Source organism: Rhizophagus irregularis, chromosome 32 (assembly GCF_026210795.1).
Source record: "Rhizophagus irregularis chromosome 32, complete sequence".
Taxonomy (NCBI): domain Eukaryota; kingdom Fungi; phylum Glomeromycota; class Glomeromycetes; order Glomerales; family Glomeraceae; genus Rhizophagus; species Rhizophagus irregularis.
Window position 1 is genome coordinate 1,055,470 of NC_089460.1, and position 10,912 is coordinate 1,066,381.

The following is a 10,912-nucleotide window of genomic DNA, read 5'->3' on the forward strand; positions in this document are numbered from 1 at the left end:
TTCTAACACTCGAATTTTTGTCTTGCATCACTAAAACAAAATATACAATGATCATTGATCATTCGGTTGTATCTAACCACGGGGGTTTGGAGGCCGGAGTAGCCTTACTTTTATTCCATGACGTACGTCCTACTTACGTATACTACCCATAAACAGATATAAAGCATGTACAACTGGAAGAACCACTTCTTATTAATTAACCCTCAAAGAAAGATTTGTAAAAAAAATGACCCCCGAAGACAAAATAGAAGATTTCTGTAATGTCACAAACGCGAATAGACTAGCCGCAGCAAACTATTTGGAGGTAAATTACGTTTGGAAATGAGCAGAAATATAATTTTTCGTTCTCTAAAGTTATATACTTTATTATATGTCTTCTTTTCATTTTCTTTCTTGCAATGACTCGCGAAACTTAATAGCTGTCTGGCGGAGACGTTGCGCAAGCTGTTTCTCTTTACTTAGAGATGGGTGGACAAGATCTTTCTGAAGTTGTAAATACTAGTACTGCTACAAATTTTCAACAGTCCACATCAGCAACTCCCGCAGACGCTGAAAGAAGAAGTTTAATCGATTCAGATGCAGAGCTAGCGAGGGCGCTTGCTCAACAAGATAGCCCTACGATTCGAGCTCCCATCGCGCCCAAACGCGAAATTCTCGTTGGTGGTGATCAAAATGACCATGTCGGTCTTGATGGCGGAATGAGTAAGGATCTTTCTCGATTTTTATTAATTCTACACGTTTTTTTAAAAAGTTTTTTCTTATTTATAATATTATATTTCGATATAACTTGCAACTTGTTCCACGTTGCTTTATAGTTAGGAGAGGTGTACCACGCAGTAATCGTTCACGTGATAGTAATTTTCAGACCCAGACTTTCGCAGGCAATGCTTTACCTCATCGAATGGGTATGATAAAAAAATAATCGGAATTATAAGAAGGATAATTTAACAAACGGTTCGATGTGAATTTATAGGGCCTTCTGAGGCTACTAGCTTGGTTGACTTATTCAGTCCGCCTTTCGATATCATAAACAAAGAAAACTTTGAAGGGGTAACTAATGATTTTTGTGTTGATAATTGTATAGATTATCTAAAAATTAATTTCTTGATGGTTAACTTGTTTAATTCTCAATCTAGACACGGAAAAGAGCGAAAATTGAGAACAAATGGGTAATGGTTGACATCCAAAATATAAAAGAATTTGCTTGTCAGGTGCTCAATCGCGATTTATGGCCCAATAATGCGGTTAAAGAAGTTATTAGAGCTGACTTTCTTTTCCTTCAAGTAAGTAAACTCGTACTTTTATTTTATATTATTTTTTAAAACATCAATTCAATTATCTACTTTTTTCCCTAGTTTAATTCAGAAAGTCCCGAAGGACGACAATATATAAATTACTATCCTATTGACAGTTATCCACATATCGCAATTATAGATCCAAGAACTGGTAAATTATTTTTAAATTTATTTGATCAACCAATCCTTATTTATACAGCGATTTTATTTTATTTTGTTTTATTTTTTTGACAGGTGAAAGGGTGAAAGTATTGAATGCTAATAAACTTTCACCCAATGAATTTATATTACATAGTAAGTGGTCTTCATTGTTCATTAATTATGACGCGTAAAAAAGTAACTATTAAAATTCTTGCAATTTTGAAGTTACGGACTTTTTGGAACGCTATTCGTTGAATGATCAAAAGAAACTGACACCTCCTACGCCGATTAAAGGCCCTGCCAAAGTAATTTTATTTTCTTTTTGACATTCAGCTAAGTTACTTATTGAACTTATTTCTCACAATTATTCATTCTATTGTAGCCGGTTATAGCAATGAGTGAGGAAGAACAAATAGAGGCAGTTATTAACAGGTCACTTGAAGAAGATAGATCTGCATCTGAATCTAATGATGAAATTGAAGATACAGAAGAGGAGGAAGATTCAACACCTGGTAAGTTTAATTCTATTGGTTTTAGAAAATTTATTGCTATGTTAAAATTAATTTTCTTAAATTACCTTTTGTAGAAGAACCTAGTTCGATATTTGATTCCATTCAGCCTATTGAAAGAGAAGAAGCTAAAGGTCCTACAACAGCAATGATAAAATTCCGTTTAGCGGGTAATTTGATGATCAAATTTGTATTAAATTTATGTCTTTTATTTTTATTTACTAATACAAAGAATTTAATAAAGATGGACAAACGGTTATTCGACGGTTCGAAAAGATGGACCCTGTCCGATATTTATTCGAGTTCATTAAGACAGTTCCCAACTTAAAAGATCAAGAGTTTGAGGTAATGTACACTTTTCTTATGTACACCATAAAATATTTTTGATCTGATAACATTATTTAAATATATATTTTTTTGTGTTAGCTTGTTTGTCATAGGAACAATTTGATTAATCAAGTCAATCAGACTGTAGAAGATGCAGGTTTATCAAATTCTCTTGTTAATGTAGTCTTGGGATAATAACTCTTTAAAAGGACGTTAATTAAAGGAATTGATTTACAATTTATGGAGAAACGTTTTTTGCTTTTTTACTTTATTAACGAGATTATGAATACGTGTTTTCGAGTACAATATATACATATTAAGTCAAGATTACCTTGAAACACTTTGGAAATGTCAAGTTAGGTCAAAATTTAAATGTAAAGTTTATGAATTTTTATGATGAATAAAATTTTGTTTCCACCTTATTGTTTTATTGATAAAATCAAAGTATATTTTTTTTTAAAAAAAAAAATCTCTAGATAATATAAAAACAATCTTTTACTTTTATTTCACAAATCCACTCCCAATAATTTAATTCACCTAAAGACAAACAAGTAAATTCTCAATCTTTATACTTAGCTGCATGGAATTAATTTATTATAGAAAAAAAAAAATTTTTTTCTTTAAAAAAAAAATGTTTGATTATTTTTGTCGATTTTTCTTTTTTAATACTAATACAATTTTTATTGTCGATGTGCCTATTTTTTTTCGAAATGATTAATAAGTTTTTCTAAATCAAAGTTTGGATCATCTGGATCTGTTATGACTGTAAAAGAAGTAATAATGGAAAAAAAATAATTAGCATTCAATTTTAGTATATGTTATCTATTATTTTTCCCATTGGCTGATATACAACATATTCCTCATTATCTCATTATCATAAACTGCCATTGAATGAGAGAAACCCTAAAATGATGTAATATATATATAAGGGTCACATGTAACTATCAGACTGATATAGAGAATCCTGAATACGTTCTTGCAATGATAGAAAAATCTATTTGTGAATCTAATTTAAATTATTCCTATATTCGCACTAGATAACCATTTATACGAGGACAATATAAATTCCTTTCCCTCAAGCGAAAATGAGAAAAATAAAAGTAAAAATATACCATCATCATGCTTTTTAGATGCGGAATAGGCTAATTTAGCTTCGTTAATTAGTTCCTCTCTATGTTTATATTCAGCTGTCGCTTTTTTCTTTGCTTCAGCGTTAACCAATGATCTTCTATGTACTAAACCATATGTAACCCCAAGAGCTAGTGCGGTCCATCGAGCAACCTATCAAAAAATGTAGGAATTGATTGCTCGTGGTCCGCATTCAACAAAATTCATTCTAAAGTGTCTTTTAAAATTAACACTTACTTTAACGTTAATAGAAGCCATTTGATAGTAGTTTTTTTCAAAGATAAATAAAAAATTGAAACAAAAAGATTTGTTGTTAGGTCTACAGAAGAAAGAGAACCACCAAACAAAATTCGAAAACAATTTTGTGGATTATCAAAAACTTTTATGGAAATACACGTGATTTTCAAAATTATTTTTTTTTGATTAGATGTGTCGTCTCCCGAATTTTCATCTTATCTCAAAGACTTTTGCCAACATCCATTGTACAATTACGTAGATATATATCTTATATTTATTAAGTTCCAAATGTAAGAAATTATTACGTATGAAATCTATAAAGTCTTGGATGAAACTCTTTTTAATGCTTAAAAACGTTAGTTACATTTTCAATTCAGTTAGCATACGCGAATTAATTAAACACAATTTTTTTTTTTTCATATAAAAAAATTTATCGGACCAAGTGTTAAGCCGGGTGATAATTGATTAGTGCCGGTTTTTTTTTATACGCGTGAATGTAAATCGTTCAAATTTACTATATTCGATGTAATTCGATGTACTCATTTATAAAAAGGCTTTAAAAATCATTTCAAACATTTTATTTTTAATTTTTATATATATATATATATATATTTTTTTAAAAAAAAAAAATTTCCAAATTCTAGAGGATATTTTAATTTTGTTTCATTTCATACTTATATCCGTATTGAGATATAATAATATTGTGATACATTTTTTATATTGGCTCGCGTGACATTTCGCGCGTGAAACCGCATACACCAAATGTAGTAATGCCTTAGCAGTTTGCGGATGTTTAATCGACACGCAGTTTGATGTGCATTGTTTGTCCAACAAAATCGCTCCATGATTTCCAAATTTCAATATTACTGGTAACATAATAATACACAAGCTCATCTGTACTTATAAGAGACTTTTTAATGCGCAAGTTGTATATATAGACAACAAGTTTTTTCCTATTTTATTTTCTTATTTATATCAAAATATTTCGAAACAAAGCTAAATTTAATTATATCATCTTTTTACCATTCTCTTTTAACGTGATATTCTAAAAGGGGAAAGGAGAATATTTCTCTAAAAAAAAAGAATCTTTCTTGGAACCCCAACTTACACTCTTTATATTCACCCCCTAACTTTTCCCTTTCGCTAATTTCAACTATACTTCAAAAAGTAATAACACTATGGTAAAATTTGGAGATTTTAATGGTATTTGTGAGAAAGTAGCTCTTACTGTGTGTCCTCTTGTTGGAGCGGAAGAAGGTATTGAACCAACATGTTATTCAAGAAATGTTGAAATTGCTGGAACACTAATTTTCCAACCAGGTAATATAAATAATATATGTATTTTTATTATTATTATTTTTTTTTGGTTTATAAACTAATTTTTTTTATTTTTAAAGCTACCATTATTATCCATATTATTTCACTCATCATGACCTCCATCATGATTTACCACATAAAGTCAAAATATACAGCAGTCGGTTTGTATTTATTTATTCACCTTTTATTTTAGAAAAATTCCAGTCTGAAATTTTGAACAAAAATGATCTAAATTTAACATGTAATATTCTTCCTATAACAGGTCGTAAAGAAATTGTTATGTTCTTTTACTTATACATGATGGTTACCTTCCTAGAATTATTGCTTGTTTCTGGTATTATTCCAACAGCAGCGACTATTTATTCTGTAAGTTTTTTATTAATATTATTATGTTGAAAAGCTTGTTTTTTCTACTACGACTCATTATATGCTTATTGAGATATTATTCAGTTTATTTTTCTATGATTTCCTTATTATTTTAAATTAAATTTTAAATTTCAATATTTCCATTTAGTATTTCACTGCTGCACATATTGGACTTATTACTGCTACATTCTGGTGCTTATTATTAAATGGTTTCGTCGGATTCCAATTTGCTGAAGATGGTACACCATTGTCGCTTTGGGTATGTGTTTCGATCTAAAAGATTTATATTGAATATATATTACATTAATGTATTCATTCAATTATCATGTTTTTTAAAAAAAATTTTTTTTTTATAGTCGATCCGTATTTCTTCTTTGGTTATTTTCGTTGCAGTTTTCTTCTTGAGTATCGCAACATTCTTAAATAAAGCAGGATTTAGTGCTTTAAATCCAGTAGCACTTTGGATCGTATTATATATATTTAATGGAGCAGCTCTTGTAATTTATGTAGTTCTTCAAATTGTACTTGTACTTAACACCCTTGATGATCGCTGGCCTCTTGGTGATATTTTGTTTGGAATCTCTTTCTACGTTATTGGACAAGTTATTCTCTACCAATTTTCTGTACGTATCTGTGATACAGTCAAGCATTATATTGATGGGTTATTCTTTGGAACAATCTGTACACTTTTAGCTGTTATGATGGTTTACAAATATTGGGATTCCATCACAAAAGAAGATCTTGAATTCTCCGTTGGTAGTAAACAAAATGTATGGGAAGTTAAAGAATTACTTGGAGAAGATGAGGTATATTCAAATCAAGGTGGTTATGGTGGTGGTTATCCCCCTCAACAACAATATGGCGGATATAATGATGCATACTAAAAACTTTCTAAAAAAAAAGATTATTAATATTTTAATACACAATAAATTTACTTTAATTTATTGGGGAGGGTAAAAGAAAAATAGACTTAAATAAAAAATTTTTTCAGGTGAATCAAAAAGAACTTTTTTATAAAATCATAATTTAGCACCCTCCAAAAACCAATTAATTCTTTTTTGTAATTTTATAAAAATATTTTTGGCGTTTATACAATTTTACTTCCCTTTCCTTTATATAATTCATAGATAATGACCGGAAATTTTTATTAGCAGGGAAGTAAAGTGGTTTTCTTTAATATATATATTTTTTTTCATTTTTTTTTGTTATAATATATATATATATATTTCTTTTGTTCATTTTTTTTGTCATTTAAAAAATTATTATGTAATCTCAAAAATTATTTTAATGATGTTATACAATAAGGCACCATTTATAAATTTATTGATTTCGTATACATTCAAAAACTATGGTTTTCGTTATTACCAGGCTTTAAATTTTTAGGTGATTGATTTCTTTTAGATCATGTGTATGTTTAATGTTTTGACTATCATGGTGAAGGTTTTATTTTGACTAGCATGGTGAAAGTGTATGTTTAATGGTTTGACTAGCATGGTGAAGTGTATGTTTAATGTTTTGACTAGCATGGTGAAGATTTTATTTGAGCCCTGGCGATGCTACGGATCATGTGTATGTTTGATGTTTTGACTATCATGGTGAATACATGGATCAAAATTATAAATTAGTATGACTTTCGGCTTTTTTTTTTTTGAAGAGTGCAGGTTAAGGTTAGAATTAAAAGTTAGGATAGAGTCATATTAGCATGATATCCAGCCATCAGGTAAAAAGAAGCCAAAAACTTTTTCTCTCTCATTTCAAAAAAGGCGTAGGTTTAGTCCTTTTTTCCACAAAAATTATTAAATTTAACCTAACCTTAACTCGTGCCTCCTTTTCTTATCCTTTTAATGAGGCTTCCTATAAAAACAGAAATAACTAATGGATTTTATATCTTACAGGATTGGGATTGGTATCCGAGTATCTTATACTAGAATAGTTCTTCTTTACTTCTTTGTATCTAAATACCCTATCAATGTATAGATCTCTGATCACTTCTCTTTATGAAATAAAATAAATAAATAACAGAAATAACTAAAGCAAGTTTCAGATGACCAAAGATATTTTTTCCTTGCTATTTTTTGATAAATCCGAGTATTTAGGCTGGATTTATTGAATTATGACCAATTTTGTTTCGGAAATTGCAATTTTGTCACGTGGAAACAAATAAAATGCCAAAAAATCATGTGATATTTATCTATTTCGTGAATATATAATATATTTTGGGCACATTTTTCAATACCTTTTTTTTTCTTTTTTTTACTTTTTTTTGATCGTGATTCTTTTTAAACGTGATTATTCTTTTTTAAGCGTGATTCTTTTTGAGCTTTACGAAATTTGTACATAAAAAGGATTAGTAATAAATCACGTATTACCTAGCCCATGTTTAATCAAGTAATCTGGGGCTGAATGAATGAAATCCTTATAAGGAGGTTAATAGCGTTCGATTTATTTTTATTTCACGATTTGTAAAAAATAGAATCGCGAAAGAAAATCGGAAAATTTCGGGTAGGGGTTGCAGTAAAACTTGTTTTTGTTTAAAAAGTTAAAAAAGATAAAAAAGATAAAAAAAGATAAAAAAAGATAAAAAAAAAAAGATAAGAAATCTTTTTTATCCAATAAGAAGAATCAATTATCACACATGGAGAAATCCATTTTTATCCTTTTAAGAAAAGAAAAACTGTAAATACATTTTCGGAAATTATGATTAGAAAGAAATTTTTATTTTTAAATTTTATTAATGTCATGTTTTAAACCTAAACATATTTAATTTTTTAAATTAAAAGCTCATGATTTATGAGATCATTAAACCCATTTTTTTCCTAATTCAATTTCCATTTTAAGAATTTTCAAAGTAAATCCCAAAAAAACATTCAAAGAAAAAGAAAAAAAGAAAAAAAGAAAGAAAGAAAAAAGAAAGAAGTCGTGTGATCAATATCAATAAAATTAATCAATCAATACATAAAAGTTTATATAAAAAGAAAAAAAAACCCACCTCTAATTTTATTAGTTTCCAAAAAAGAAATCATTAAAAATTATTAAGGAATTAAATGATTTTTTACCGACATATTTTAATTATTATACCGACATATAATAATATAATTACCGACATATAATAATATAATTACCGACATATATATAAATTAAAATATATATATATATATTTGAAAATACTTGAATTAATACTTGAAATAAATTTTAATTTACTTTTTTTTGTAAGAATGAAAATATTTTTATTTTTTTTTTAAAGTTTTGTTATATGTTTAACGCGTTGGGGCGAAAAAAAGAATTTTATGACATAAACAATAAATTTTAAATGAATGCGTTGCGTTTTAAAAAAAAAGATGGCTTGTTTCGTACTTTTTATGTAACGTAATTATTATTAAATAAAAAATATATGTAATATATAGTAATTATATGTAAATAAATGTAATAAATGTAATAATATATGTGGTCATTTATTTGATGAATCGGATTTAAATGCTGTTTACCTTATTTTAGGTTTGAAAAAAGCGAAACATGGATTAAGTCAGCTTTTTTTTTTTCGTTTCATTAACAAAGCATAATCTCGGGTTCCTAAAATGGACTAATTAAGACTAATTACATTACATGTCTACATGTCAAAGTTTTCAAAATAAAAAAGGGGTGGGGCTTTTTTAGAAAAATGAAAATGGGCGTTTTTTTTAATTATAGTATAAATTCAATGATATAAAATGTAAGAAAAAAAAAATTTTTTTTTTTTTGAATATGATCAAATTAAGAACCTTTTTCTAAATTAAGCAATTAAAATCTTTTCTTGTCGCGTTTTCTTTTTTCAATTAGTAATCATTTATTTTAATATTATAAATAAAAAATCGCGTTTTAAAACAAGTTATTTTAATTTTATAAAAAAGAGATTTCTAATATTATTTATTTTAACAATATTCAAACTGACAATAATAACACATTTAATGTGAAATTATTTTTTTTTTTAAGGTTTGTACTTTTGTATATCACAAAAAAAAACAGACTAGCCAACTTACTAAAACATCATACTGCGTAATCTTTTTTTTTCCCCACAAAAAGAATATTTTTTTTTTTGTTTATATTATATTTTTTTGATAGTAAATCTTATTTTTTTTAATCATGTTACATGAATATTTTTTTTTTATTGTTGCTTTTTGAATAAAATGTAAAATGAATGTAAAATGACAAATTAGTATATATAATTTTCTTTTATGGTTTTAACTATTACAATGTTAATTGTTAATAAATGAGATAATATGATTTTACTTTTTACATTGTTGGAATTGGATTTTATTTATTTATTTATTTATTTTTTAAAAAGAATAATAAAATGATTATATTTTTTTTTCATATTATAACTATAATACCTATTATATATTTTATCAAAAAAAAAACCTTAATTTTTTTAAACTTCGTAATTGATTATTGATTATTTTAGAAAAAAAAAAATTTTTTTTTTATCCTTTTTTTCCCCAACCCCTCGATTTAACAGGTTATTAAAATAAAATCAATAAAATCATTATTATTATTTCAAGAATTATTTTTTTTAAAAAAAAGTATTATTATTATTATTATTATACAAGTATTTATTATTATAATTATTACGGTATTATAATTATTTAATTATTACGGTAAAATTATTATTATAATTATTATCATTATTACGAAATATTATTATCAGTTATCATTATTATTATTATTATTATTTATTAATTATAAAAATTAGTAAATTTCGATCAATCTTTTTTAATCTTTTTTAATCCGGAGAAATATATTTTCCCCACAAAATGATTTTTTTTTATTATTATTGACGATATTGACGATATTGACGATTAAAAGGAAAAACAAATAACAACAATAAACAATGCTTTATTTTTTTATTTTTTTTAAAAAAAAAAAATTTTTTTCAAAGGATCCATACCTTTTTGATTTTTTTTTTCTTTTGAATTTTTTTCATCAATTTCATCATCTTGAAAAAAAAAAAAACGATATCAAACAAAGTAAACATAAATGCAAAGTAATCTCTTTTTTTTCAAAGGATAATAACCAATAATTACTTATTTTATTATCAATATTTCAAATATTTCTCACACTACTCTCACTTTACAACAATAACATTTTGATCACATTTTTTTTATGGTTTTGCATAAAAAAAAAAAACGGCATATTGCATATATTGCATAAAATAAAATAAAATTATCTAATATTTACTTTAAATGAACGAAAATGTTGTAAGGAACAATAATATGAAATCATTTCAACATTGTAAAAGGAGTTCGGTTTCTTTGACGTGCATCTATGCATCCAAAAAAAAAAATAAAAAAAAAATTTTTTTTTTGATTTCCTGATAAAAAAGAAAATTAAACTGTTAATATAACGAAGAATATCATAAGAGATAATAAGGATATGCATAAAATTTTGTCAAATAAGACAAGTGTGATACGCAATATTAATAGTTTAAAAGGCGGAAATGTACATAATTTACATACATAAAATATATAACCCAACAATATAAATTTCTTCGGAAGGAAAAACTTTATTTTTACAAAAGGACACAATTTCCTGGAATCCTGGTATCATGCTTAAAATACT

At 26.3% G+C, this 10,912-nt stretch overlaps 3 protein-coding genes across 3 annotated transcripts; 2 read left to right on the top strand and 1 right to left on the bottom strand.

Annotated features, from left to right (window-relative positions):
• Positions 1 to 194: 194 nt before the first annotated feature.
• Positions 195 to 2,824, top strand: OCT59_023034 (uncharacterized protein). Its single transcript, XM_025320123.2, has 12 exons — positions 195 to 304; positions 420 to 702; positions 816 to 905; positions 974 to 1,050; positions 1,137 to 1,283; positions 1,356 to 1,446; positions 1,530 to 1,589; positions 1,662 to 1,741; positions 1,819 to 1,948; positions 2,023 to 2,115; positions 2,190 to 2,290; positions 2,372 to 2,824. The coding sequence occupies exons 1-12, from the start codon at positions 227 to 229 to the stop codon at positions 2,465 to 2,467; spliced, it is 1,326 nt and encodes a 441-aa protein (XP_025172147.1). The 5' UTR covers positions 195 to 226; the 3' UTR covers positions 2,468 to 2,824.
• Positions 2,623 to 3,752, bottom strand: OCT59_023035 (uncharacterized protein). Its single transcript, XM_025320124.2, has 3 exons — positions 3,638 to 3,752; positions 3,385 to 3,553; positions 2,623 to 3,035 (listed from the first exon to the last, which is right to left on the bottom strand). Exons 1-3 carry the CDS (start codon positions 3,656 to 3,658, stop codon positions 2,968 to 2,970), a joined length of 258 nt encoding a protein of 85 aa, XP_025172148.1. The 5' UTR covers positions 3,659 to 3,752; the 3' UTR covers positions 2,623 to 2,967.
• Positions 3,753 to 4,609: 857 nt separating this feature from the next.
• Positions 4,610 to 6,661, top strand: OCT59_023036 (uncharacterized protein). Its single transcript, XM_025320125.2, has 5 exons — positions 4,610 to 4,957; positions 5,035 to 5,115; positions 5,217 to 5,320; positions 5,469 to 5,579; positions 5,677 to 6,661. The coding sequence occupies exons 1-5, from the start codon at positions 4,816 to 4,818 to the stop codon at positions 6,202 to 6,204; spliced, it is 966 nt and encodes a 321-aa protein (XP_025172149.1). The 5' UTR covers positions 4,610 to 4,815; the 3' UTR covers positions 6,205 to 6,661.
• The last annotated feature ends 4,251 nt before the right edge of the window (positions 6,662 to 10,912 follow it).

What these genes read in the sequence shown, in the direction of transcription:
- OCT59_023034 (XM_025320123.2), top strand. Translation starts at nt 227, where the DNA reads ATGACCCCCGAAGACAAAATAGAAGATTTCTGTAATGTCACAAACGCG. An exon ending in GGAGGAAGATTCAACACCTG is followed by an intron (nt 1,949 to 2,022) that starts GTAAGTTTAATT and finishes TACCTTTTGTAG; the next exon opens with AAGAACCTAGTTCGATATTT. An exon ending in TAAAAGATCAAGAGTTTGAG is followed by an intron (nt 2,291 to 2,371) that starts GTAATGTACACT and finishes TTTTTGTGTTAG; the next exon opens with CTTGTTTGTCATAGGAACAA.
- OCT59_023035 (XM_025320124.2), bottom strand. Translation starts at nt 3,658, where the DNA reads ATGGCTTCTATTAACGTTAAA. An exon ending in TGGCTTCTATTAACGTTAAA is followed by an intron (nt 3,554 to 3,637) that starts GTAAGTGTTAAT and finishes ATTTTTTGATAG; the next exon opens with GTTGCTCGATGGACCGCACT. An exon ending in ATCTAAAAAGCATGATGATG is followed by an intron (nt 3,036 to 3,384) that starts GTATATTTTTAC and finishes CTTCTTTTACAG; the next exon opens with TCATAACAGATCCAGATGAT.
- OCT59_023036 (XM_025320125.2), top strand. Translation starts at nt 4,816, where the DNA reads ATGGTAAAATTTGGAGATTTTAATGGTATTTGTGAGAAAGTAGCTCTT. An exon ending in GTCAAAATATACAGCAGTCG is followed by an intron (nt 5,116 to 5,216) that starts GTTTGTATTTAT and finishes TTCCTATAACAG; the next exon opens with GTCGTAAAGAAATTGTTATG. An exon ending in CAGCAGCGACTATTTATTCT is followed by an intron (nt 5,321 to 5,468) that starts GTAAGTTTTTTA and finishes ATTTCCATTTAG; the next exon opens with TATTTCACTGCTGCACATAT.